This window comes from Mirounga leonina, unplaced genomic scaffold (assembly GCF_011800145.1).
Source record: "Mirounga leonina isolate KUSES-001 unplaced genomic scaffold, KU_Mleo_1.0 Mir_94, whole genome shotgun sequence".
In the NCBI taxonomy this organism is placed as follows: Eukaryota; Metazoa; Chordata; class Mammalia; order Carnivora; family Phocidae; genus Mirounga; species Mirounga leonina.
In genome coordinates this window covers 44,834,357-44,858,358 of record NW_023270855.1, presented here as the reverse complement: position 1 = coordinate 44,858,358, position 24,002 = coordinate 44,834,357, and the positions used below count along the sequence as shown (strand labels likewise).

The 24,002-nt window shown below is 40.8% G+C and overlaps 2 protein-coding genes across 4 annotated transcripts in view; one reads left to right on the top strand and one right to left on the bottom strand.

Moving 5' to 3' along the window:
* Positions 1–13: 13 nt before the first annotated feature.
* On the bottom strand, positions 14–9,199 carry KIAA1143 (KIAA1143 ortholog). Of its 3 annotated transcripts, none has more exons than XM_034998160.1 (4): positions 9,035–9,199; positions 4,344–4,488; positions 3,469–3,679; positions 14–1,278 (listed from the first exon to the last, which is right to left on the bottom strand). In XM_034998160.1, the coding sequence occupies exons 1-4, from the start codon at positions 9,140–9,142 to the stop codon at positions 1,233–1,235; spliced, it is 510 nt and encodes a 169-aa protein (XP_034854051.1). In that variant the 5' UTR covers positions 9,143–9,199; the 3' UTR covers positions 14–1,232. The 3 variants fall into 3 exon arrangements, with proteins under 3 accessions (XP_034854051.1, XP_034854052.1, XP_034854053.1); XM_034998161.1 differs by having other exon boundaries at positions 14–1,132; positions 9,035–9,198; XM_034998162.1 differs by lacking the exon at positions 14–1,278 and having other exon boundaries at positions 2,431–3,679; positions 9,035–9,197.
* Positions 9,157–24,002, top strand: part of KIF15 (kinesin family member 15) — a 67,431-nt gene continuing 52,585 nt past the window's right edge. Inside the window, exons 1-4 of the mRNA XM_034998148.1 lie at positions 9,157–9,422; positions 18,578–18,620; positions 19,095–19,278; positions 21,311–21,387. Coding sequence (XP_034854039.1) covers positions 9,404–9,422; positions 18,578–18,620; positions 19,095–19,278; positions 21,311–21,387 — 323 coding nt within the window. The 5' untranslated portion in view covers positions 9,157–9,403. The remainder of the gene's footprint in view (positions 9,423–18,577; positions 18,621–19,094; positions 19,279–21,310; positions 21,388–24,002) is intronic.

The following is a 24,002-nucleotide window of genomic DNA, read 5'->3' as shown; positions in this document are numbered from 1 at the left end:
AGATTTTTTTTTTCCCCCCAGACAAGATGACCAAGCCTGATGCAACAGTGTTAAATGACTTGTGGAAGATGTGCAGGGTCAGAGAACCTGGTCATCTGGGTTTGCGTTTGGAGAAGGTAAAGATGCATGCTGAAGAAGGAAGAGAAGGGGTATCCTGCAGGAATGCCCAAGGGGACGGTACATGCACACGTATACCCAAAGCTTTCCTAGCACAGAGTTACTGTAACCATAATCATCTTTGAGAACGTTCCTTGTAAGTGTCATGAATTTGAGAGTTTCCTCTAAACCTGAACCTACTGGACAGATGTTCCTTGTGTTACAGGCAGCATGAGTTCCAGCCAGATTTCACTACAAATGAACCCTCAGAGACTTCACATGCAGAAGAAACCTTCAAAGTGTAGTGAATGTGGGAAGTTCTTTACTCAGAGATCATCTCTTACCCAGCATCAGAGGATTCACACAGGAGAGAAGCCCTATGTATGTAGTGAATGTGGAACTTGTTTCCGTAAACAGTCAAATCTTACTCAGCATTTGAGGATTCACACAGGAGAGAAACCTTATAAATGTAATGAATGCGAGAAAGCCTTTCAAACAAAAGCAATCCTTGTCCAGCATCTGAGAATTCATACTGGAGAGAAACCCTATAAGTGCACCGAATGTGGCAAAGCCTTTTGTCAGAGTCCATCCCTTATCAAACACCTGCGAATTCATACTGGAGAGAAACCGTATAAATGCACTGAATGTGGCAAAGCCTTTAGTCAAAGCATTTGCCTTTCCCGTCACCAGAGAAGTCACTCCGGAGATAAACCTTATAAGTGTAATGAATGTGGGAAAGCCTTTAATCAGAGTGCATGCCTCATGCAGCATCAGAGAATTCATTCAGGAGAGAAGCCTTACACATGTACTGAATGTGGTAAAGCCTTCACTCAGAACTCCTCCCTTGTTGAACATGCGAGAACTCACACTGGAGAGAAACTTTACAAGTGTAGTGAGTGTGAAAAAACTTTCCGCAAACAAGCACACCTTAGTGAACATTACAGAATTCATACCGGAGAAAAACCTTATGAATGTGTTGAATGTGGGAAATCCTTCAGGCACAGCTCAGCGCTTGTTCGACATCAGAGGCTTCATGCTGGAGAATAAAACTTGGGATATAACCAGTGTGGAAAGATTTGTATGAAAATGCCATTTCCCCCCCTTTCCAAAATTCTTAGGAGTTTAAGACTCAGTCTTCAGCTGGGATGAATGTTCTGTATGTTGAGCAAGACGCAATGTGTCCTGAAAGTTAAGAAAATAGATTCAGAACTAGACAGTCTTGAGTTTGGGGACTTCTCTGCCACTTAATGGGAGTAAGACCGGATCCTCTCTCAGCCTGTTTTCCCCATCCTCCTCAGAAGAATGATGAGGATACTTACTAGGGTTGTCTTGAGAATAAAATGAGTTGTATGTAATAAATAACTGCCATTAATTGGTTTTGAGTTATAGATGTTCCAAACATATATAAATCTAGCTACTGAAAACAAGCAAAGTTCAGCATTAGTTTTTGGTTCTCAATGTGTTTAGGAACTTTTTTTTTAAAGAACATTCTTGAAATTGGGCTATGATTTCATCCTTAATCTACAGAAAGTTATTTAAACTATGTCTAGATTTAAGTAGAACACAATTTAAGACCAGTTTATCCTTGAGAAAATTCAGATTTAATCAGAGAAAAAAGAAATTATTGGGATTTCAGTGGACATTGTGAAGTGTACTTCTGGGTACCCTGAAGAGCTTTTTTAGATTTTGATACCTCCCACTGTTGGATCTTACTTCACTTCAAGCTCTAGACCTCTCTTTTCCATGAAAAGGGAAGCCTCACTGACACTAAATAAAAACTTGTGTTGTAGGACTTTTGTGTGTTTGTGTTGCGGAGAGAAGGGGGGGAGGGGGTTGGTGAAGAAAAGTTATATGAAAATAAAGAGGGGTGGCTATAGAAGAGAACATAAGCACGTTGATTAGTATGTGGCTGTACTTGTTTGGAATTTGTAACTAAACAAAGAAAATTTCACTTAAAATAGAGTTGGGAGGCCAGAGGGAGGAGCTCACACATACCACACCTTGCAGCCCTTTGCAGAACCAACAGAAAGAGCCATACCTTGCATTCCTAACAAGAAGCCTACTTTACTAACCTCCAGCAGGAAGAAGGAAGATTATCTCCTTGCCTGGCAACAGCCCAGCCAATGAGATCGTCACAACTCAGCCAATGAAAAGCCATTACGTTTCAAACTCCCAGTGTACTCCAATGCACATTTAGTTTATAACAACTCCTCCAAATTCCCCCTTTCCTCTGTAAAAGAGCAGTCCCCTCCTTTGTTCTGACTTGCCTACGGTTTTGTAGTAGCTTGTATGTCCTGAATTGCAACGGTCTACTATTCTCAAATATACCCATTATGCTGGTAAAATAATTGTCTTTTATTTTTAAGGTTGACAAGTTCTAGAGCACAACACGAAAGGGGGCCTCTTAAGGGAGGAGGAGGGCAGGAGACATTGAATTCTCAGGTGTCAGCAAGTGGTACTACTGACCAACGACTTTCGGTTTCTTCTTCTCATGTAACAAGAAGTCCAGAGGTGGGCAGTCCGTGGCTGGTGCAGCAGCTCCTTGAGCCATGCTGTCAGGATCCAAGTGCCTTGAATCTTGCCACTGTACCACCCAGAGAAAGGATCTGCCTCCCTTAGGCCAAAAAATGGCTCCAATACTCCTAGGTTTCATGCATGTGCTCCTGGATGTAGCAGGATGTAGCGAGAAGGACAAAGGTTTGTGTTTGCCAGATCTGCTTTCTTGTATCAAACACCTTTACTGTAGCTTTATTAAGCAGACTTCTATTTGTATCTCTCTCTTTTATAGTGTTATTAACTACAGTCTCCATGTTATACATTAGATCCTCTCTTCTATCAAGATCCCTTCTTTTAGAAGCTCACTTGTACAAGATCCACTTTTATCTCTAAAATTGCCAGAGCTGTTATATGGCTACCTTTAGCAGGAGCTGGGGAAGTATTCTTAAATAGGCACATTATCATCTTCCTCCAAAGTGGGCTTCTGCTAATGAAGAAGATGCAACAGGCGACCTGTTTAATGACAAAATCCTCTGTAGCAATTATGTTAAATTTTTGAATTTTACTGATCTGGAAAAATGCTCAGAATATGTCATGTGAAAAGCAGGACAGAAAACATATGCAATATAATCTCAATTTTGTTTAAAAAATACATACCCCACAAGTGGGAGTTCCAAAATGTTAATAGCAGTTAATATCTACAGAGTTAGCCTCATGTCAAAGGGGTATTGATAGACAAAATTTTTATCATACTAAATTTTTTCTGAATTTTCTATAATGAACTTGTATTATCTTTAAATAGAAAAAAAAAGTGTCACTTTAAAAAACACCCCATATACTCTTAAGGGTGACTAAGTCCAAAATATTTACACTTACTCAGTTTCATCTTCATTGTCAAAAGAAAGGAGGCAACTGTTTTTGATTTGCTTTTGTGAGTTCTTTTTAACTGAGTCCTGCTTATTTATTTCACCTTCATTTGCCTTCCTCTTTTTTGAGCTTGCTGTTAAACCTGAATATTTTTCATCCGAGGAACGTTTGACTGGTTTTCGATACATGATTCTTCCGTCAACTATAGCCGGTTCTTCATCTGCAGCAAAAACAAAGTTAAAGAACTTTCTTCTCTCATTTTGTCTTTATTAGAGACTCAAATGGCAAGAAGATCTCAGATGATAATGAAGGATGTTCTAAGTCAATTCAGTCTAGTCTTCTCCACTGTTTCTAGCTACACCCACAAGACATGTAGTCCCTTAATAAAAACTCACTTCCTGAAGTACTCCATCATATTGCCAGTCCCCAAATAATTACAGTCAGGTTGTATTTTTAAGTATTATGAAAAGTGATTGTTTGGAACTCCAGGATTTTTCCTCAAAGCAATGTAATAAATATTCAGGAAAAATGAAAACTATACCATGTAGCATATCACGTTTCAGGCACTGATTAAATATACCTCTGTTGACTAATTTGTAAAACTAACCACCTATTTTTTTTTAACAGGATGTTTTTATTTAAATTTGTACTTAATCCCCATAACAACCCAGTAAGGTAGGTACCATTATAGTCCCCACTGACTGATGAGGTAGCTGAGGCTGGGAGGTGAAATGACTTGTTCAAGATCACGTATCTGGTGCATGTTAAAACCAAAGTTTGAACCTAGGACTGTCTCCTTCAAACATACCATACTATTACATAAGACAATTTCATATTCCAGGCTCCCTACACTGTTAGAAAAACCAGATTACTTTCAGACATACCTGCTTTGGCAGCCTTTATTTCTGATTTAATTTTCATGACTTCTTCAACTGACAGGTCTCCCTTTTTTAAAACCACCACTTGGGGCTGTTCATCTTCTTTGTCACTGTGATCACCATCTTCATCTGGGAGCTGAGGCTGGATTCTCTAGGAGAAAACACAAACACAATATGGAGGCTGCTGACCTTGAACCAAATACAACTGTTGTCTCTGTAAGACACTGTGATGACTAAGTGACAAGGGTAACTTGATTCACTAAATATATCTGGCAAAGAATTTTCAAGTAACTCTTAAGGGCCTAACCTTGCCACACTCGGGAAGAGGTCTACCTGCCAGTTACCCTGCAGTGCCGACCCAAAGGGATTCATTTCTTTCTCAGCAGGACCCCAGCCTGCAGTTCCCAGGGTCAGGGGCCTCTGCTTCATGGACCGCCAGCATGCCCAGCCTCCTCAGGGCATGCTGAACTGCATCCGTTCTCTCTGCTCTTCATCAACTGTTTTCACTTCCATCGCCTCTCAAAGCCTGACAAAAAAAATAATCAACTCCAAAGTACAGAAAGCAGCAAGTAAAAGGTAGTCTTTTTCCCACTTCTGATGATCTCTCCTCCCTTCCAATGGCTTCAGTTTGGTGGGCATCCTATCAGCTGTTTTCTAAGTGTATAAAAACATGGAAGTATAGAAACCATTCTGTATACAAACAGGATACTGTACATCGTACTATGTGACTTGCTTTCTTTTCTCTATGAAAGTTCCCAAACATAAAAAAGTATAGAGAACACCAACACAAACCATGTATTCCATATATACATGTAACAAGTGGTAACCTTTGGCCAGTTGATTCAGTTTCAAAAAATGTCAGATACTATAAAAGTCCCTCTCCAACTTTTTTACTCAAAAAGTATCTTTGTATAATACCTTGGAATTATCTATTAATTTGGAATTATCTATTTTAAAGATTTTGTTTAAGGATTTTATTTATTTGTCAGAGAGAGAGAGCGAGCACACAAGCAGGGGGTGCGGCAGGCAGAGGGAGAAGCAGACTCCCTGCTGAGCAAGGAGCCCAACACGGAACTCGATCCCAGGACCTTGGGGATCATGACCTGAACCGAAGGCGGATGCTTAACCCCGAATGAGCCACACAGGCATCCCTGGAATTATCTATTTTAAAAATCACTGCCTAGTATTTAACGGTATATGTGGTCATCTCATGGTTTATTTGGCCAGTACCCTGTAAAAATTTTGGTTGTTTCTAGTTTTTTTCCACTATGCACATATTTTTGTTTACTTTTTTCTACTGTGTACTTGTTTTTGTTCACTTTCGTGAACTCGTATGTAAGATAAATTCCTGGATGTGGAATTGCTGGGTTGAAAGGCAGTATACCCACCACACATTATTCAAATAACTTTTTACTCCACCTCTCACAAAGCCTTCCTTGTCTCCCAAACAGGGCAACAGAGCCCTCCAGGATCTGGCCCACGAACACAGCTTTATCCTATACCACACTCATGACCTCTGGACTCCAGCCAGCTTGGAGGATTGCAGATCCCTGAACATATTAGCTCCTTTGCCTCCCTTGTCTCTGAACAAGTTCCCAGTGCCTAGAAAGCCCCACTGCCCCTGGTCCACACCTACTCTAGCTGCCTTCTAAGACTTAGATTCTTTAGAAGTACTTTCCTAATGTCGCCTCATCTTCTTTCTCACACTGTGCATAGCTCATAGGGAGCATGTGCCATACTGAGTTATCCATATTTTTCTATCTGGTTCCACTAGGTAGCTCCTTTGAGGTACTATGTGTTTCATCTCTGTATCTAGAAGCACAGAGCCTGGCAAACATCAGGGACTCAAGGAGTATTTGTTGATCTATTCATGAATGATTAATGGGATGAAAAATGATGAACTACCTAAAGCCCTGGCTGGCAAGTCACTCACAGGCACATTCATTCATTTTGTCTTAATCACTTCACACAAGTGCATTCTCTTTAATAATATCCATGTTAGTTCACTGATTACTCATTAGTTTTGCCTATTTTTTCCCCAATAAGACGAAGATTCCAGGGGCGCCTGGTGGCTCAGATGGTTAAGCATCTGCCTTTGGCTCAGGTCATGATCCCAGGGTCCTGGGATCGAGCCCCGCATCGGGCTCCCTGCTCAGCGGGGAGCCTGCTTCTCCCTCTGCCTCTCTCTCTCTCTGTCTCTTATGAATAAATAAAATCTTAAAAAAAAAAAGATTAAAAAAAAAAAAAAGACGAAGATTCCAATAAGTGACCACAAACTAGTAGGTAATTATAAGTATTTTTCACCAAGGAAATGGGAAAGTGAAATAAAATAATTCCTGGGGCGCCTGGCTGGCTCAGTTGGTTCGTAGAGCATGTGACTCTTGATCTTGGGGTTGTGAATTCAAGCCCCACAATGGGTGTAGAGATTACTTAAAATCTTAAAAAAAAAAAATTCCTGGTGTTCATTAGCTTGAGAATCATTAGTTCTGATTCTTTTTGTTTACACGACTGCCCGGAAAATAAGAAACAGTCAAAGAAACAGTGGCTGCTCAAAGCCACTCCTGAATTAACTCTCAAGAAGGTGAATAAGGTAATTTAGCTCAATTATATAATGATTTCCCATGAAACACTTCTTTTTGTTAACACATCACTAGAGCGATGGTTATACTGCCAACCTGATTAACAGTGCAGTTGGTTTCTCAAACATAGAAACACAGGGTATCCCTCTACGGAAGTCTCTTAATTAAGTCAGTCAGTCTAAATCATTAGTATGAGTTGGAAAGCATCTGTCCCCACCCCAAGTTCTTCTAAAACAGCATTCCAAGCTAGAATCTTCAAGGTGTTAATTATGTACACATGATCATCACAAGGACCTCAAACAAACTATAAAATTAGGTCTCATATTCTCATTGCTAAATCCATGTCTCTTTCCTCAAATCTCATCCTCTTTGTCATTATCACTGTTTTTGGTCCTGGGGGAATCCGTCACTCCCTGATCATGTTATCTCTAACCAAAAATGGCTCCTTGTTGCCTACTGAACGGGCCATGTGGCCTCCCCTCCAACAATTCCTCAATCACCTCTACATACAGTCCATGACTCATCATCTTTTTTTTTTTTTCTTTTTAAGATTTTGTTTTTAAGCAATCTGTAACACCCTATGTGGAGCTCGAACCTACAACCCTGAGATGAAGACTCACATGTTCCATTGACTGAGCCTGCCAGGCGCCCCGTTGACTCACCATCTTTACACCTTTATCCACCTTTCCTTCCATCTCTACCCGCTGTCCTACCCATGCTCAAGATTCTAAGTATCCCTTCGTCCATGAAGCCTTGCCTGATAAGCACAGTCAATACAAATGGTCACCTACTACCTGGTGCCAGGCACTGTGCCAGGTGCTAGGAAAATACAGAAAGATTACGGTACTTAGTTTGATTTAGTGGTGGTGATACACAGGAGAGCAAGTAGTTGCAATGCAAAATGATGAGTATCTCAGATACGGACAAAGTGAAGAGAAAAACAAGAGGAAAAGTAATTGGAGGAGTTTTGAAGAGGTTCACAGAGGTGTAACCTGTGAAGGCAGAGATCAGACAGGCAGGAAGGTTATAAAAGAATATGGTATTTTGGAGATCCATCTCTTTGTCCCTTCAAAGCCTGGCACAATGCCTGGATTTAGCACATACACACTGGATTGAGTAATTTCACACAAGTCAATCTTGTTTCCTTTCCTAAGCTCTAAGTGATGTGAGGAGTGGATATTAGTGAAAGTACTAGACATAGAGTGCTAAATGAAGTCTTTATTTCTCCACACAATCCCTAAGCCTAACAGTCTCTTCCTATTGAAAGAAGGAGGGCAGGTTTTGGTGTGAACCAGTTAGCCCCTGGGAGGGCTCAGACTGATTCCCACGGATTCTCATCTCTAAACTATTCAGGTGTTGTTCTTTCCTGAAGCTCTTCTTCTATTTATTTATTTATTTATTTTATTATTATTATTTTTAAAGATTTTATTTATTTATTTGACAGAGACAGCGAGAGAGGGAACATAAGCAGGGGGAGTGGGAGAGGGAGAAGCAGGCTTCCCGGCGAGCAGGGAGCCCGATGCGGGGCTCGATCCCAGGACCCTGGGATCATGACCTGAGCCGAAGGCAGGCGCTTAACGACTGAGCCACCCAGGCGCCCCTCTTCTTCTATTTAGATCCAGGATATTCTTAAACAAGCTTTTTTTGGGGGGGGGGCGGTAAACAACAAAGGATAAAAATAGATCTAGGGCATTCTTCCAAAGATGCTCCAGACTCCAGGCCTAGGACATCAGGTCATTTGATCAGGTGGCCTCAGTTTCTTTATCTGGAAAACGGGACTAAGCTACCACTCATCCTGCTAACTATAGGTTTGGGGATAAACAAATAAGACGAGAGAGGAAAGTGATCTTTCTTAACCATCTACCAAGGACGAAGCGCTCTACCGGCGTCAAGTCGTTTTCAAGAACACAAGAGCACTACGAAAAACGACAAATAGCTTCCTGGGCATACGAGGCTGTAGTTGTTTGAAGAGGACCAGCCTGGTGGCTGAGGCCCATCCAGATTCCCGACTGGGCGCAGGTGAGAGAGGGGACCCGTCAGTGCCTGGCCTCCAAGGCAGAAGCCGGAAGTGGCAGGGTAGCCCGCGTTTCTGAGGTAACGCGACTGGCCTGGGCTCACCTTGGTTTCCACGGTAGGCCCTTCCCTGTAGCCGACCTGTTCCTTGAAGCGAGCCAGGAACGCCGGTTCGGCTGGCCGCACGTACGAAACCTGGTTCCGCTTGCTCATAGCTGCTCCCGGGAAAAACAGGTTTCCGGTGCCGCCTGGAAATGGTACATTGGCGACGGCGCCTACTCGTGACGTCACGTCGCCCCCGTCCCCTGGCCAGAGGCCGGGCAACATGGCGGCCTCCTTGCTGGCGTCAACGTCCGATCCGAGCGCCAAATTCAAATTTGCGGCCATCTTGAGCGTGCGGAATCCCGGCGCGCCGCGCGGCTGGAGGTGGGGGTATCCTCTGCCTTGGTTTTGGGATCCGGGGGTGAGGGCGCCATGGCGCCCGGCTGCAAAAGTAAGTAAGGAGCCCCGGCTTCGTGACCCCGTCCCCGTCCCCAAATACAGCAGTGAAGGACGGCCCTCCTCGCCCAGAGTTCCCGGCTGGGCTTGAAGGGCAGGAGTGGACTGAGCGGCGCCGGGCGTTTGGGACCTCTCTGTCCCTCAGACAGACAATACGCGGCCGCAACAGCGGTCTTCCCTTCTATCTGTGCATTGGGCGTGCGCCACGAGCCAGGCACAGTTCTAGGCGCTTGGGCTGAGCAGTGAACCCGAGAGCCCAATCCTCCAGGAGCTTGGCGCCCAGCAGCCTGCTGGTTTCTTCCTTCCGGTTCTCTGTTCTGCGACTGGGGCTGCCTCTACGTACCCTTGCCTGAGGTTCTCACCTCCTTCTGACTCTCACCACCTTCTGCGTATTTCCACATTACTGACTATCCTGAAGGGGAGAACTCACTCATGTTCCAAGCACGTCTTTCTCTTCTGGAGGGCCTGCTGTAGAATCTCTTTAGATAAGCCCCGGTTATCACAAATCCCTATTTTCTTCTCAAGGGGACCCGTTCGGTTTCTTCCTGTTTTCTTGGAGAGGAGCACTGCCAGTTTTTGCTTTTGTTAAACCCTCCAATTTTCACTAATTTCGTGGTCCTTTGCCGTTCTTGTGTACGTGCCCCATCTCTTACAGTGCCTAATCCTGAAACAAGGAGTCTTGTGTTTTAAAGCTGATTTTGAGCTAATTCGATACATCTCGGTGAATTAGGTATAAATGGCAATGAGGAGAGGCCTATGTTAGAAGATTGGAGAAACTGAAGTTTTGGGCTTTGCCGAGACTTCCAACAACGTTAATCCTTCAAGCTGTCAATTGTAATGGTCTTCTGATGTCTTTGTTGTTTCCTGAACTTTCTGGGTCATCACACCATTCACTGCCTACTCATCGTGCTCTTTTTCCGTCTAAAATGTTTCTCTCTGTCGCCCTTTTTTCAGGATTCAGGGAATAGTAGCACACAAATTGGTACGTTTTTGGACTGAAATGTTCGTGGGGCTTCCTGCACAACCACAGTATTTGTTCCGTAAATCTGGACTCAAACAAGACAATTGATACGTGTGATATAATTAGAGCATCTGCTTACATAGTGGAAAGTGACGTATGTCACTGTCTATTAAAGGACTCTGTCCTGTCTGTGTACATCACTTTCTAGAAGTGATGGGAACAAGGATATTGACAACTCCCCTGTGTGAAAATGGTGATTTCCATGGGGAACTCTTCTGTTCCTTGTAGTCTGTTAGCAACCTTGAGGTTGATGACATCCCGGGTTCGAGCTCCTTGCATTCCCAGCGGTTCAGAGATCTGGAGCGTGAATTGGGGAACTCACCCAGTGCTGTCCACAACTTTTGTGCTGATGAAGGTTATTTTTTGTGACACCATTAGCAACATGGGTTGCTGACTGAAATCAGAGAAATGAGAATGTGAAGTACAATCCCAGTGAAACTGAGTTTAAGATTCCCTTTCTGAACTTAATCATATTTGGTCAAATGATCCATAGGTATTTATCTGGACTGCAGAATAAAGTATCTTATGGGTTGGTTGGTTGGTTTGTTTGTTTTACAGCAGGAAGACTGATTTAAAAAAGATTTACTGTTTTGTTGAGGATTAATATATATACAGCAAAGGACACAAATCTTAAGACTACTATGTGATAAATTTTTACATAGGAATACAGTTGTCACTGCCACCAAGATCAAGAATGGTTCCTATGCCCCAGAAAGTTCCCTGTGATCCTTCCTAGTTGACAACTACACTGTTAACTACAGTGTAGTTAACAACTACACTGATTTCTATCACCATTGACTAGTTTTGCCTCTCCTTGAACTTCATGTAAATGGTACAGTATTTATTCTTTTTGTTCTGGCTTTTTACTGAACATTATGTCTGAGCACTGTTTATCTGTTGTCTGTGGCAGCAGTTAATTCTCTTACATTGCCATTTAGTGTTCCATCCTGTCAGTATGCCACAATTTGTTTATTCTTTTGATGTACATTTGGGTTTCTAGGTGGGCTATTATGAATAAAGGTGCTGTAAGTATTCTTCACCATATTTTAAGGTAGATGTATTGAGGACCTCAGAGCTAAAAGAATTTTAGTGAGTGCCTACGAGGGACCCTTGTTGTGTCAACCTTTGACGGCAGCCATGTGATAAATTTTTATATTCTGTTTATTTATTTTAAAGATTGAATTTATTTGAGAGAGAGGAGAAACAGAGATAGCCACAGAGATAACGAGAGAGAGAGCATGAGCGGGGAGGAAAAGGAGAAGCAGGCTTCCCGCTGAGCAGGGAGCCCGGCGTGGGACTCGATCCCAGGACCCTGGGATCATGACCTGAGCCGAAGGCAGATGCTTAACTGACTGAGCCACCCAGATGCCCCCAAATTTTTATATTCTGTTTAAACTTTGCTTAAGATACAGCACACTGAGGTGGTTAAGAATGTGCGCTCTGGATCCTGAATGGCTGGGTTCGCATGGCAGCATTTCTCAGTGACAGCATTGCCTCAGAACTCAGTTAGGCTTAATGCCAGAACTATCTACCTCTGTGTAATTTTTTGTTTCACTTTATCTCACTATTGGCTTACTAACTTGGCTTTTTTCTTTTCTTTAATAAAGATTTCATTTTGGAGTAATTTTAGGTGTACAGAAAAGTTGTAACAGGTGTTCATCCAGCATCTCAACTCGACTAGACCACCAGACACTATATGGACTCCCCTCCCTACACTTCAGACTTGAAACTCTAGGCAGTTGAGCTGGGGCAATTAAAGGGCTCACTGCCTTTGTTTCCCGCTCTCAGGGTCACTTTACTGTGCTGTCTGTTGTCCAGTGTCTGAAACTTGTTGGCGTGTTTTTTCCCAGTTTCCTGGCTACATAAGATGGCAGTAAATCCAGTCTCTGTCTAGGCCTATTTCTGGTTCATCTTTACACGTAGGGTGTGGCCTTTCCGCCTCCCATTTGAAAGCATGGGCATTTAATAGGGCACTGAACCCCAAATTTTGCTCTTCTAATCTGTGAGTCTATTCAAAACTCTGCTCAAAATCTCAGCCTCTTAGCTGCAGCTTGCAGAATCAGTAATTTCCTCCTAGGGAAGAGCGGCCTCAGATGCTGTGCTCACACCTCTGGACTTCCATCCTCTCTTGGGTTTTGGCTCTGTATTTGCTGATTGCCTTGGCAGGTCTCCAGTGCCTCCAAGTAGATGTTTTTTATACTTTTTCTGCTTTTATAGTTGCTTTCAGGCAGGACGGTTGGTCTGAAGTAAATTAGTCCTTTAGTTCTAGACTGTCCTAGTAAGGAAAGCCTTACTGTAATAAATTCGGTTTTATTCCAGGACAGAAAAAAGAAAAAATCTGTATCTGAGGAAGCATAAAAAGTAGAAACAAGTTTAAAATCAGTCTATTGGCATGAAGGAGGGCCAAAACTACAATTTAGGATAGTGTCATTTTTTTCCCCACTATGCTCCTGCCTAGCACCTCAAATCCTGATTTTATTACTAATGTTAACATGTATGGTGGCTTGAACCTTTCAATTTTAAGTAGTTAAAAAAAACCAAACTGATGTATAGTGTCTTCTGCCATCATCTTGAGGATTCATGGTTATGGTAGATGATAGTTGTCTTAGTCCGGGCTGCTCTAACAAAAATAACAAACTGGTGGCTTTTATTTTTTTTTATTTTTATTTTTTTAAGATTTTTTATTTATTTATTTGAGAGAGAGAATGAGAGACAGAGAGCATGAGAGGGAGGAGGGTCAGAGGGAGAAGCAGGCTCCCCGCCGAGCAGGGAGCCCGATGCGGGACTCGATCCCGGGACTCCAGGATCATGACCTGAGCCGAAGGCAGTCGCTCAACCAACTGAGCCACCCAGGCGCCCCCAAACTGGTGGCTTTTAAACAGTGGACATTTATTTCTCACAAGTCTGGAGTCTGGAAAGTCTAAGATCATTGTGTCTGCATATTTGGTGTCTGGTGAGGGCCCACTTCCTCACTGAGTCACTCTTTTTGCTATAAACTCACATGGTGGAAGGGAAGAGCTGCCTAGGGTGTCATTTATAAGGACACCAGTGTCAATCACGAGGGCCCTGACTTCAAGACCTAATCACTTACCAGGGGCCCCCACCCTGGGGGTTAGGATTTCACCATACGAATTTTGGGGAGACAAAAACATTCATACCATAGCAGTGATAAAGAGATGACTTATTCATCATTTGTATAGAATTAAAGGTTGCCTGCTTTTAGTGTGGTACACTGCCTTTATTTTTTTTTAACTTTTAAAGATTTTTTTCATTTATTTATGAGACAGAGCGAACACGAGCTGGGGGAAGGGGCAGACGCAGAAGGAGAAGCAGACTCCCCGCTGAGCAGGGAATCTGACTCAGGGCTCCATCCCAGGACCCTGAGATCACGACCTGAGCCAAAAGCAGACGCTTAACCGACCGAGCCACCCAGGCGCCCCATAGCATGGTACAGTGCCTTTAGATAGCTGATGTGTAGATGCCTGTTTTGAACTGCCTCCCCCTACAACCTCCAAAACTCTGAATACTTGCCTGATCTATGCCTTTGTATTCTTTGCTTACCTTTTCTGCTGTCAGGATATGTGACTCCTGCTCACATCATCTAATCTTCGTTTTCCTCTTTCCCCAGTTCTTCATAAGGATCAGACTTCAGCTTTTATCATATTATGGCATTCTCATTTTTTTTTATTTTTGATAAAGATACAGAGGGACTGTGTCTTTGCTGCCAACTCTTGTAGAAACTGTGAAGGGCAGGTGGGGAATTGGGTAATCTGGTCTATTTTCCACTTCACAGACGTTCATTTGCTTGAGGGTATAGAATGGGTAGTTTCCAGAACAGTCGTTCTGTGGTGAAAATTTACTTTGAGCTTCTGTGCTATGAAATGAAGAATAGAAATAAACAACAGAAAGAATAGAAATTAAGTTTTTGTTTTTTTTTTACTGATGTCTTAGTATTAGTTCATTCAAAGATATTTACTGAGTGTTCACTGTGTCAGGCACTGCTGTAGACAATGCTTTACAGTTAATTTGGAAGAGAAAGAGAGTAAATTAACATATATTATGATGGCAGTAAGTCCTTTGAGGGAAAGGCCAAGGAAAGGAGTTAGAGTGATAGGTGGGTGGGTGGGGAGATAAGCTGGTGTTTCCCATAATGTGAAGTCATGGAATGCCTTATTGAGAAGACAATACTTAAGTAAATGCCCAAAGAAGTGTTCTAGGCAGAAGGTATAGCATGCGTAAAGGTCCCGAAGTGTGACTTGTTCTAGAAATAACAGGAAATCTAGTTTGGTTGTAGTGGAACAAGGACAAGGAGTGTAATAGGAAATTACTCCACACTCCAAGGAGTTGTGGAGGTGGTCATAGGGGGAGGCAGGGGCACTAGATCATGTAGGTTCCTGTACGGTGTTGTAAGAACTTTGCCTTTTACTCTGATTGAGATGGACAACCACTGCAGAGTTTTGAACAGAGAAGTGACTTGCTATGATACACACATATCCTTATTTTAATAGCTTTTAATTTTGCTATAATTCAAAGTTATAGAAAAATTGTGAGAGTAGTACAAGGAATTCTTGCATAATACCCTTTACCCATATTAACCACTCTCCATTTTGCCACATCTGCTTTATCATTCTCTCTCCCTCTTCCCTTATCCTCCCGATTGTGTGTGTGTATGCATATTATTTTTTATGAGCCATTTGAGAGTAAAATGGGTACCTTTACCACGAAATACTTCAGTGAGTAATTTCTACGAATAGGTGTATTCTGTTGGTTAATCACATTGCAGTGATCAAAGTCAAGAAATTTTATATTGATATAGTACTGTTATCTAATCCACGGTCCATATTTTACTTTTATCCAGTGTCCCAATAATCTATTTTATAGTTGTTTTTCTCTAGAACCAGATCTCTCATTGCATTTAGTACTGATATCTGACATTTTTTTAACAGCTTGATGGAGATGTAAGTCAGATACTGTACAATTCACCTATATAAAGTGTAAAATGGTTTTTAGTATATTCACAGATATGTGCAACTATCAGCATTGTCCATTAGAACATTTTCATGTTCTCAAAAGAAATGTCATACCTTCAGCTCTCCTCCTTCCCACCTCTCTATCTCCCACCAGCCCTAAGTAACAACTACAATCTCTTCGTTATTCAGAGTGGCATAGTAAAGTCTCCAGCTGTTACTGTTGAATTGTCTATTTCTCCCTACTTTTCTGTCCATTTTCGCTTCGTGTATTTTGGTGATCTGGAATTAGGTGAATATATTTTTATATCTGTATTATCATCCTGAAGGATTGACCTTTGTATCATTATAAAATGTCCCTCTTTATCTCATTTACCTCTTTATCAGTGTTTTTTGGTGGTTTTTAAAAATCTGTATTGTCTAATATCAGTGTAGCTACTCCAGCTTTCTTGTGGTTGCTGTTTGAGTGAGATATCTTTTTTTCATCGTTTACTTCCAGTGTATTCTTATCTTTGAATCTAAAGTGTGTTTCCTGTAGGTATTGTATAGTTGGAGCATGTTTTCTGAAGTAGTCTGTCAGTCTCTGCCTTTTAATTATTTAAGCCATTCACATGTTATTGGTATAGTTGGATTTACATGTGCCACTTTACTTTTTGTTTTCTATGTGTCTCACATCTTTTGTGTTCCCCTGTTCCTCCTTTTCTGCTTTCTTTTTTGGATTTTTTTTTTTTATTAGTGGTTGCTCTAGGGTTTAACATGCTCATTTTACCAGAATCAGCTTCAGATTTATACTAGCTTAATTCCAGTGATACAAACATTACTCCTATGTAGTTCTAGTCCTTCTCACCCCTTTTTTTTGATATATTGTTAAACATATTACATTTAATAATGTTATAAACCCAAAAATACATTGCTATATTACTTTACCAACTTTAGTTACTTCCTCAGGCCAGTACAGCTTTGCTCCTTCCCACCTTGTATGTATATTACATTCCTATATATTGTAGACCCAACAATACATTATGTACATTTTATTTTATTTGCTTTTTTTAAGATTTTATTTTTTAAGTAATCTCTACAACCAATCTGGGGCTCAAACTCAAAACTCTGAGATCATGAGTCACGTGCTGTATCGACTGAGCCAGCCAGGTACCCCCATTATGTACATTTTATAGAAACAATACATTATGGGCATTCTAAAGCTTTAAAAATTAATTAAGAGAAGAAAGGAAAAAATAGGCATTTCTACTATCTTTTATAATTACATAATCACCTTTCCCTGGTGCTCTTTGATTTCTCATATGGATTCAGATTACCAACTGGGATCACCTACTTTGAACCAGAAGGACTTCCTTTACCACCTTCTTGAAAGGTGGGTGGGCAAGCAGCAAATTCTCTTATTCCTTCTGGCCTCCATTGTTTTTGCTGAGAAGTCAGCTGTTGATGTAATTGGGTTCTCTTGTAAGTAACAAGTTGTTTTTCTCTTGCTGCTTTCATGATTTTCTCCTTCCCTTGGGGCGCCTGGATGGCTCAGTCAGTTAAGCGTCTGCCATTGGCTCAGGTCATCTTCCCAGAGTCCTGGGATGGAGCCCCTCGTTGGCTTCCTGCTCAGCAGGGAGTCTGCTTCTCCCTCTCCCTCTCCCCCACTCATGCTCGCTCTCTCAAATAAATAGATAAAATCTTTAATTAAAAAAAAATGTTTTCCTTCTTTTTGATCTTCACCATTTTTACCATGATGTCTCTTTGTGGATTTCTGTGTTTATCCTCTGTGGAATTCATTGAACTTCCTGGAGTGTACATTATTTTTCAGTGAATTTGGAAAGTTTTTGGTAATTATATCTTTGAAATTTTTTCTTTTCTTTCTTTTTTTTTTTTATTTATATATCTGAGACAGAGAGAATGAGAGAGACAGAGAGCACATGAGAGGGGGGAAGGTCAGAGGGAGAAGCAGGCTCCCTGCCGAGCAGGGAGCGCAATGCGGGACTCGATCCAGGGACTCCAGGATCATGACCCGAGCCGAAGGCAGTCGCTTAACCAACTGAGCCACCCAGGCACCCGATCTTGACTAGATGTTTTTTCATTTGGCTGTTTGCTTTATGGCTGTTTCTAGAGAATTTAAATGTTGTTTTTGTTTTGTTTTCTGTTTTTTATTTCACTAGTTTTACTGGGCAGTGGGTCACTGGAGTTCCTCATGTGGTCATGCTGGAAGTTGATCTCCGGGTTCTTTTTCAACAGAATCATTCTACCTTCTGGGTTGAGAATAGGTGGGATCCTGGGGATGAGGGAGTGAGAAAGAGAAGCAGGGAGACTGTTGTAATAATTCAAATGAAGGATGTTGCTGGCTTGATTCCATAGCAGTGGATTTGACCAGAAGTTGTAGGATTCTGGATGTATTTTGAAGGTAGAGCCAAAGATTGGCTAACAGGTTGATATGAAGTATGAGAAAGAGAGGGGTCAGGGATAGCTCCCAAGGTTTTTGGCCTGAGCAACTAGAAAGATGGAATTGTCAGGGCGCTTGGGTGGCACAGTCAGTTAAGTGTCTGACTCTTGGTTTCCGCTCAGGTCGTGATCTCAGGGTCCTCAGACTGAGCCCTGCATCAGGCTTCATGCTTAGCGAGGAGTCCATTTAAGACTTTCTCTCCCTCTCCCTCGGTCCCTCCCCCTTGCATGGTCTCTCTCTTTCTCTCTTGCTCTCTCTGAAATAAATAAATAAATCTTAAAAAAAGAAAAGAAAGAAAGATAGAGTTGTCCTTAATTGAGATGGAGAAGCATGTTTGGGGTGGGGGTTGGGTAATCAGGAGTTCAGTTTTGGACACGTTAAATTTGAGACATTGCCCATTGGGCATCCAACTGGATATGTCAAACAGGTAGTTAGATGTGAGAGTCTGGTACTTAGGAGAGTGGTCCAGGGAGGTTTAAATTTGGGACTCATCAACATATACTTAGCATCTAAAACCATGAGCTTGGATGTCATCACCAACAGAGTAGATGCAGACAGAATAGAAGGAAGATCAAGCCTGGGCCCTGGAAGTCCTGATGTCAGGAGGTCGAGGAGCTGAGGAGACTGAGGAGTGTCAGCACCAGAAGACCAGGCTAGATAAGAATGAGATTTTTACAGTACAATTTTAAATGCCTGTAATAACTTCTTGTCTTTTTTTCTAGCTGAGTTACGCACTGTGACAAATTGTCAGTCTAACCAACCAAGGTAAGGGAAAAAATCTCGTTGATGAAACCGAAAGAATTAGGGATGTGGTATTCCTAAAACAACCATTTAGCGTAGTAAGGGGTACTTTTTTTCAGAATTAAGCTTGGTCCTCAGATACCTGGAAATCTGGAAACATCACACTTCCTCCCCAACCCTCCCTCCATCCTCTCACCTTTTAGGCTAAAAGATGAAATCAGTAATATCATTCTCCCTTGGGGTGACTTATTTTATTACTGCTACTAAGAGGGAAATCAGACAAGGAGACATGCTTGGAGCTCCATGGAATCAACTCTCTTTGAGTTGATTTCAGATAAAAGCTTATGAAGATGCGTACCATGAAGTAAATCAGTAAAGTCATGTGAGACTTGGGGCTTTGTTGGGGAAACTCAGTATGGAAACATTAGAGGCAATATGAGACTCATCCTTTTTTAGTTTTCTCCAGTAAACTTAGGCTGGTACATTTCTTGTCTTTAGTAATGAAGGTGATGCCATCAAAGTTTTTGTGCGAATTCGTCCACCTACAGAAGGTTCTGGATCAGCTGATGGAGAGCAAAACTTATGCTTATCTGTGCTCTCCTCTACCACTCTCCGGCTTCACTCCAACCCTGAGCCCAAGACCTTCACATTTGATCATGTCGCAGACATGCACACCACTCAGGTAATGATAGTTTTGGAAACTTAACTTTCCATTTGGATAAGATTCTGTTATTTGTGAGGATTTCATTTTTGGTCTCTTTAGTTTGATAGATTTCAGATAAGGACACTCAAACATTATGTAAATATTTTAGATTTAATATATTTTAAAATATTTTAAATTTAATTATTTTTCTTCCTTCATCACACTTTGTACCAGAATGACAAGCCTGCTTTACTTTCGCTCACCATCCAGTGATGGAGATTAGTGGAGGTATATTTTTCAGAGCCACTTGGATGATTGATAAGTACAGTTGAACTTCCTAGTTTAAGGAGAGGATCTTAATTGTGACTGCTATAACAAAAATATCAAAAACTGAGTGGCTTAAACAGCAAACATTTATTTCTCACTGTTCTGGAGGTTGGGAATTCTAAGATCCAGGCCAGAAGATCCAGTGTCTGGTAAGGACCTGCTTCCTGGCTTGTAGACAGCTGTCTTCTCACTGTGGGGAAAGAGAGAAAGCAAATTCTCTCCTGTCTTGTAGAAGGGCACTACTCCCATCACAAGGGCTTTACACTCCTGATCTAATTATCTTCCAAAAGCCCCATCTCCAAATACCATCACACTGGGGATTAGGGTTTCAACATAAGAATTTTGGGGAGGACACAAAGATTCAGTCCATAGTAGAGAGTAGCAGGTTTATGATTGCTATGATGTCAGTAACTGCTTTTCTAATTAAGGACAATTTAGTTCAGATCTAGTCAGCACTATCCATTAGAACTTTCTGTAATGAGGGAAATATTCTATTATCTGTGCTGTCCATTACCGTAGTCTAGCCACATGTGGCTATTTAAGTTTGAATTTATTAAGATTAAATAAAATCTAAAATTTAGTTTCTCAGATACGCTAACTGCATGTGGCTATGGAGCACTTGAAATGTGGCTAATGCATCTAAGGACCTGACTTTATGTTTTATTTAATTTTAATTAATATGAATTTAAATAGCTACATATGACTAATGGCTACTGGATATCACAGATCTTGATTATTCCCTTACACACATGGATATTTTTGGTGAGACATTTAGATCTTTTCATCTAGGACATGGCTGGTCAATGGAACTATAAAATTAGTCACATATATAATTTAAAATTTTCTAGTACCCATGTTGAAAAAAAGTAAAAAAAAAACAGGTAGACGTAATTTTAATCCTATATTTTATTTAACCCAATATATGCAAAATATCATTTCCATGTGTAATCAATATAAAGCAAATTATTAATGAGATATTTTCCATTCTTTTTATTCATGCTCAGTCTTCCAAACCTGGTGTATATTTTATACATAACAATACATCTCAAGTTGGACTAGCTACGTTTCAGGTGCTCAGTAGCCACATGTGGCTCGTGGCTATGGTATTAGACAGTGTAGGTTTAGGAATTCTTGCACTGTTGATAAGATTGCATCTACTTATATGTAAAAATTAAAATAAAAATCAGGTATTGATTCTTTAGTATAAGCTGGTAAGAAAAGCACCAAAGAACATACAGAGCCACGTATTTGATGCTAATACCAGTATAATATTTGCGTGCAACGTGCTGAACAGAATTCTCTATAAATTGTAGATGTCAGCTTTAAATCTATAATTGTATATGAGATTAATGGACATAACTGTCTAATGTTTTATCCCAGCTTAGATGTTTTAGCTTTTTTCTTTTTTTAAAGATTTTATTTATTTATTTGAGAGCGCGCGCGAGAGAGACAGCATGAGAGGGGAGAGGGTTAGAGGGAGAAGCAGGCTCCTCGCCGAGCCGGGAGCCCGATGCGGGACTCGATCCTGGGACTCCGGGATCATGACCCAAGCCGAAGGCAATCGCTTAACCAACTGAGCCACCCAGGCGCCCCTAGCTTTTTTTCTATAGTGATTGCAATGTTCATGTTATCACAGGGGTTGAAAAATCTAAGCATGTTATTTTTATTCTGTTTTAGAATCTGGTTTAGGAAAAATGTTTTCATTTCTATGAAATGTTAAAATGCTTGGTGCTTACATTTGTAGGAGTCCGTGTTCTCAGCTGTGGCCAAGGGCATTGTGGAATCTTGCATGAGCGGTTATAATGGTACCATCTTTGCATAGTAAGTTCCTAACTGGGTCCTTATACAAGGGTACAATAGTAAGTGCTTCTTACTATAGCTGCTGTAATCAATTACCCCAAACTTAGTGGCTTGAAACAATACGAATTTATTATTTTTCAGTTCTGTAAGTCCAGAGTCTGACACGAGTCTCACTGAGCTACAATAAAAGTGTTGGCAGGGCTGTGTTCCTTTCTGGAGGCTTTAGGGGAGAATTCCATTTCCTTGCCTTTTCCAGCTTTTAGAGGCCACTCAAATTGCTTGGCTACAGTCCCCATTCTCTGTCTTTGAAGCCAACAACATGCAACCTTCTGACTCTTCTTCCTCAGTCACATCTCCGTCTGACTATGGCTGGGACAGTTCCCTAATTTTAAAGATTCATGTGATTGGATTGGCCCCACTGGGATAGTCAAGGTGGAGGGGATTAAACTCCTACCTCCTGGAGAGGAGAACATCTACTTATATTATTTGGAATTCTTCTGTGAGGAAGATTTGTCTCTTCTCCCCCATTTATTCTACTTGGAGTTATAATCCAATATATTATTTTTATCTTATTGCTCATATTGTCCTAGCCTGGCCATTGGGAACTATTTGAGGTTGGTTTCTGTGTCCCCTTGACATGTCACATCCTTTTGCTTGAGCATGTCCTTATTTTATGATGCTCCAGGCTGCTCCTGGTTCATCTGTATTTTCCCTGTCCTAGACCTAGACTCAGCCATTTCGCCAAGGAGCCCTGGTTCCTTTTATTGGAGAATGGTTTTCAGAAACCAAGATGTGGGCACTCGGTGTCTTTCTTGCTACTGGAGTGTCCTTGATTCTAGGTCTTCTCAGCAGACAGCTAGGTAATAAATGTATATATACTAAGTCATGTCTATAGGCGTGTCTGTAATTGTTTCTGTATATATCCATTTGTACATGTGTTAAGCTAAACACGAGTTCATGTGTATGTATCTGACTCTAATCCAAGGGTTTAGAATCCACATGGGTTCATTCTAACCTTTCTTTCTTGTTTATCTGTAACTTCCCTTGCTGGCAGTGAGAACCCTGGCTCCCACCTTCTGTCATCCCTTCACTTTTTGTCAAATTCTGAATTTGTTCAACCCCCATGTACAACTTTCAGAATTGTTATCCTGTATCCCTGTGAGAAACACATTTACTGAGGACAGTATTGATGTACAGTTCTTTTTATTTTTTATCCTTACAATTTCCAGTCAGAACCTCCTTTTCTAAAGTTACTTAGGTCAGCGCTTTTGCTACCCACCCACTTTGTGCACTTACGTCACACGCTTGTAATGTAGTTACCTGCATTCCATCCTGGGACCGCTGACATCCTGGTTGATGTGTTTTGCTTGTTTTTTTTAGTTTGCATACCTTAACGTTCACCCTTCGTGATGTACGGTTATATAGTGTTTTGACAGATGCAGAGGGTCATGTACTTACCACCCCAGGAAGAGGACAGTTCCTTCACCTTAAAAGTTTCCCCTGTTTGTCCCCTTGTAGTCAGCTACTCCCCCTTCCCCCAACCCCTGACATTCAGGGTACCGTAATATATTTTCCATTTCTATAGTTCTACCTTTTCCAGAGTGCCATATAAAAGAAATCATACAATATGTAGCCTTTTGGATCTGCCTTCTTTCTCTTAGTAAAAAATACATTTAGGATTCGCCTGTGTTGTTGCAGGCATCAATAACTTTTTTTTTTTTCCTTTGTAGTATTTTATTATATGGATGTATCATGATTTGTTTATCCATTTCCTTGTAAAAGGATATCTTAGTTGCTTCCAGTTTTTATGATTATGAATAAATTGCTACAAATGTTTGAATATTGGTTTTTGTATGAACATAAGTTTTCAAACCATTTGAGTAAATCCCTAAGAATGCAATTGCCGGACCATATGGTAAGTCTATGATTAACCTTGTGATAAACTGCGAAATTATTTTCCAGATGTATGTTTAAAGTGAGTCATGTTCCTGAATTTCTAAATGTTGGCAGCCTTAAAATATTGCTATAGATTTAATGTTGGAATGTAAGATGGAGGTCCAGAAAACATTGTGACCTTGGCAATTATACAAGGTGAATTTTGGTATCATTTCAGATTTATTTCATAAATAGTATAGTTTGTAGTGTAATTTTTTTTTCTTCGCAGTAGACTTTTAAATTTTATTTAGAACTAGAGCTTTTTAACAATGTAGTGAATTATATAAGACATTTGAGCAGCTGATGCTTTGTGTGTGTGTGCCCTTGGTTCATCTATAATTGGTTCAAGGCACAAGAAAATAGAAAACACATTAAAAAGTGTAAACTTTAGGCTCATATACACATCCTTGAAAGTTTGCCTTTGCTTTTCATGCTTACTTTTCAGTTGTGTTCAGGAAAACTAAATGTTCTCTCTTTAGCAGTGAGACAGGTACCTCTTTTCTCATCTGTCCTCTCAAGAGAAAAAAGATATTTTTTTTCACAGAATATTTTGAATGGTAAAGTTCAAAAATGAATTTGAAATAAGAGCCACAGTTGGCAGAGATTATATTATCTTTAGAACTGTTATCTTTGAAGACCTTGTAAACATACTAATTATGTTTAATTTGTGGCATATTCATTAATAACAATGAAAATTGCTT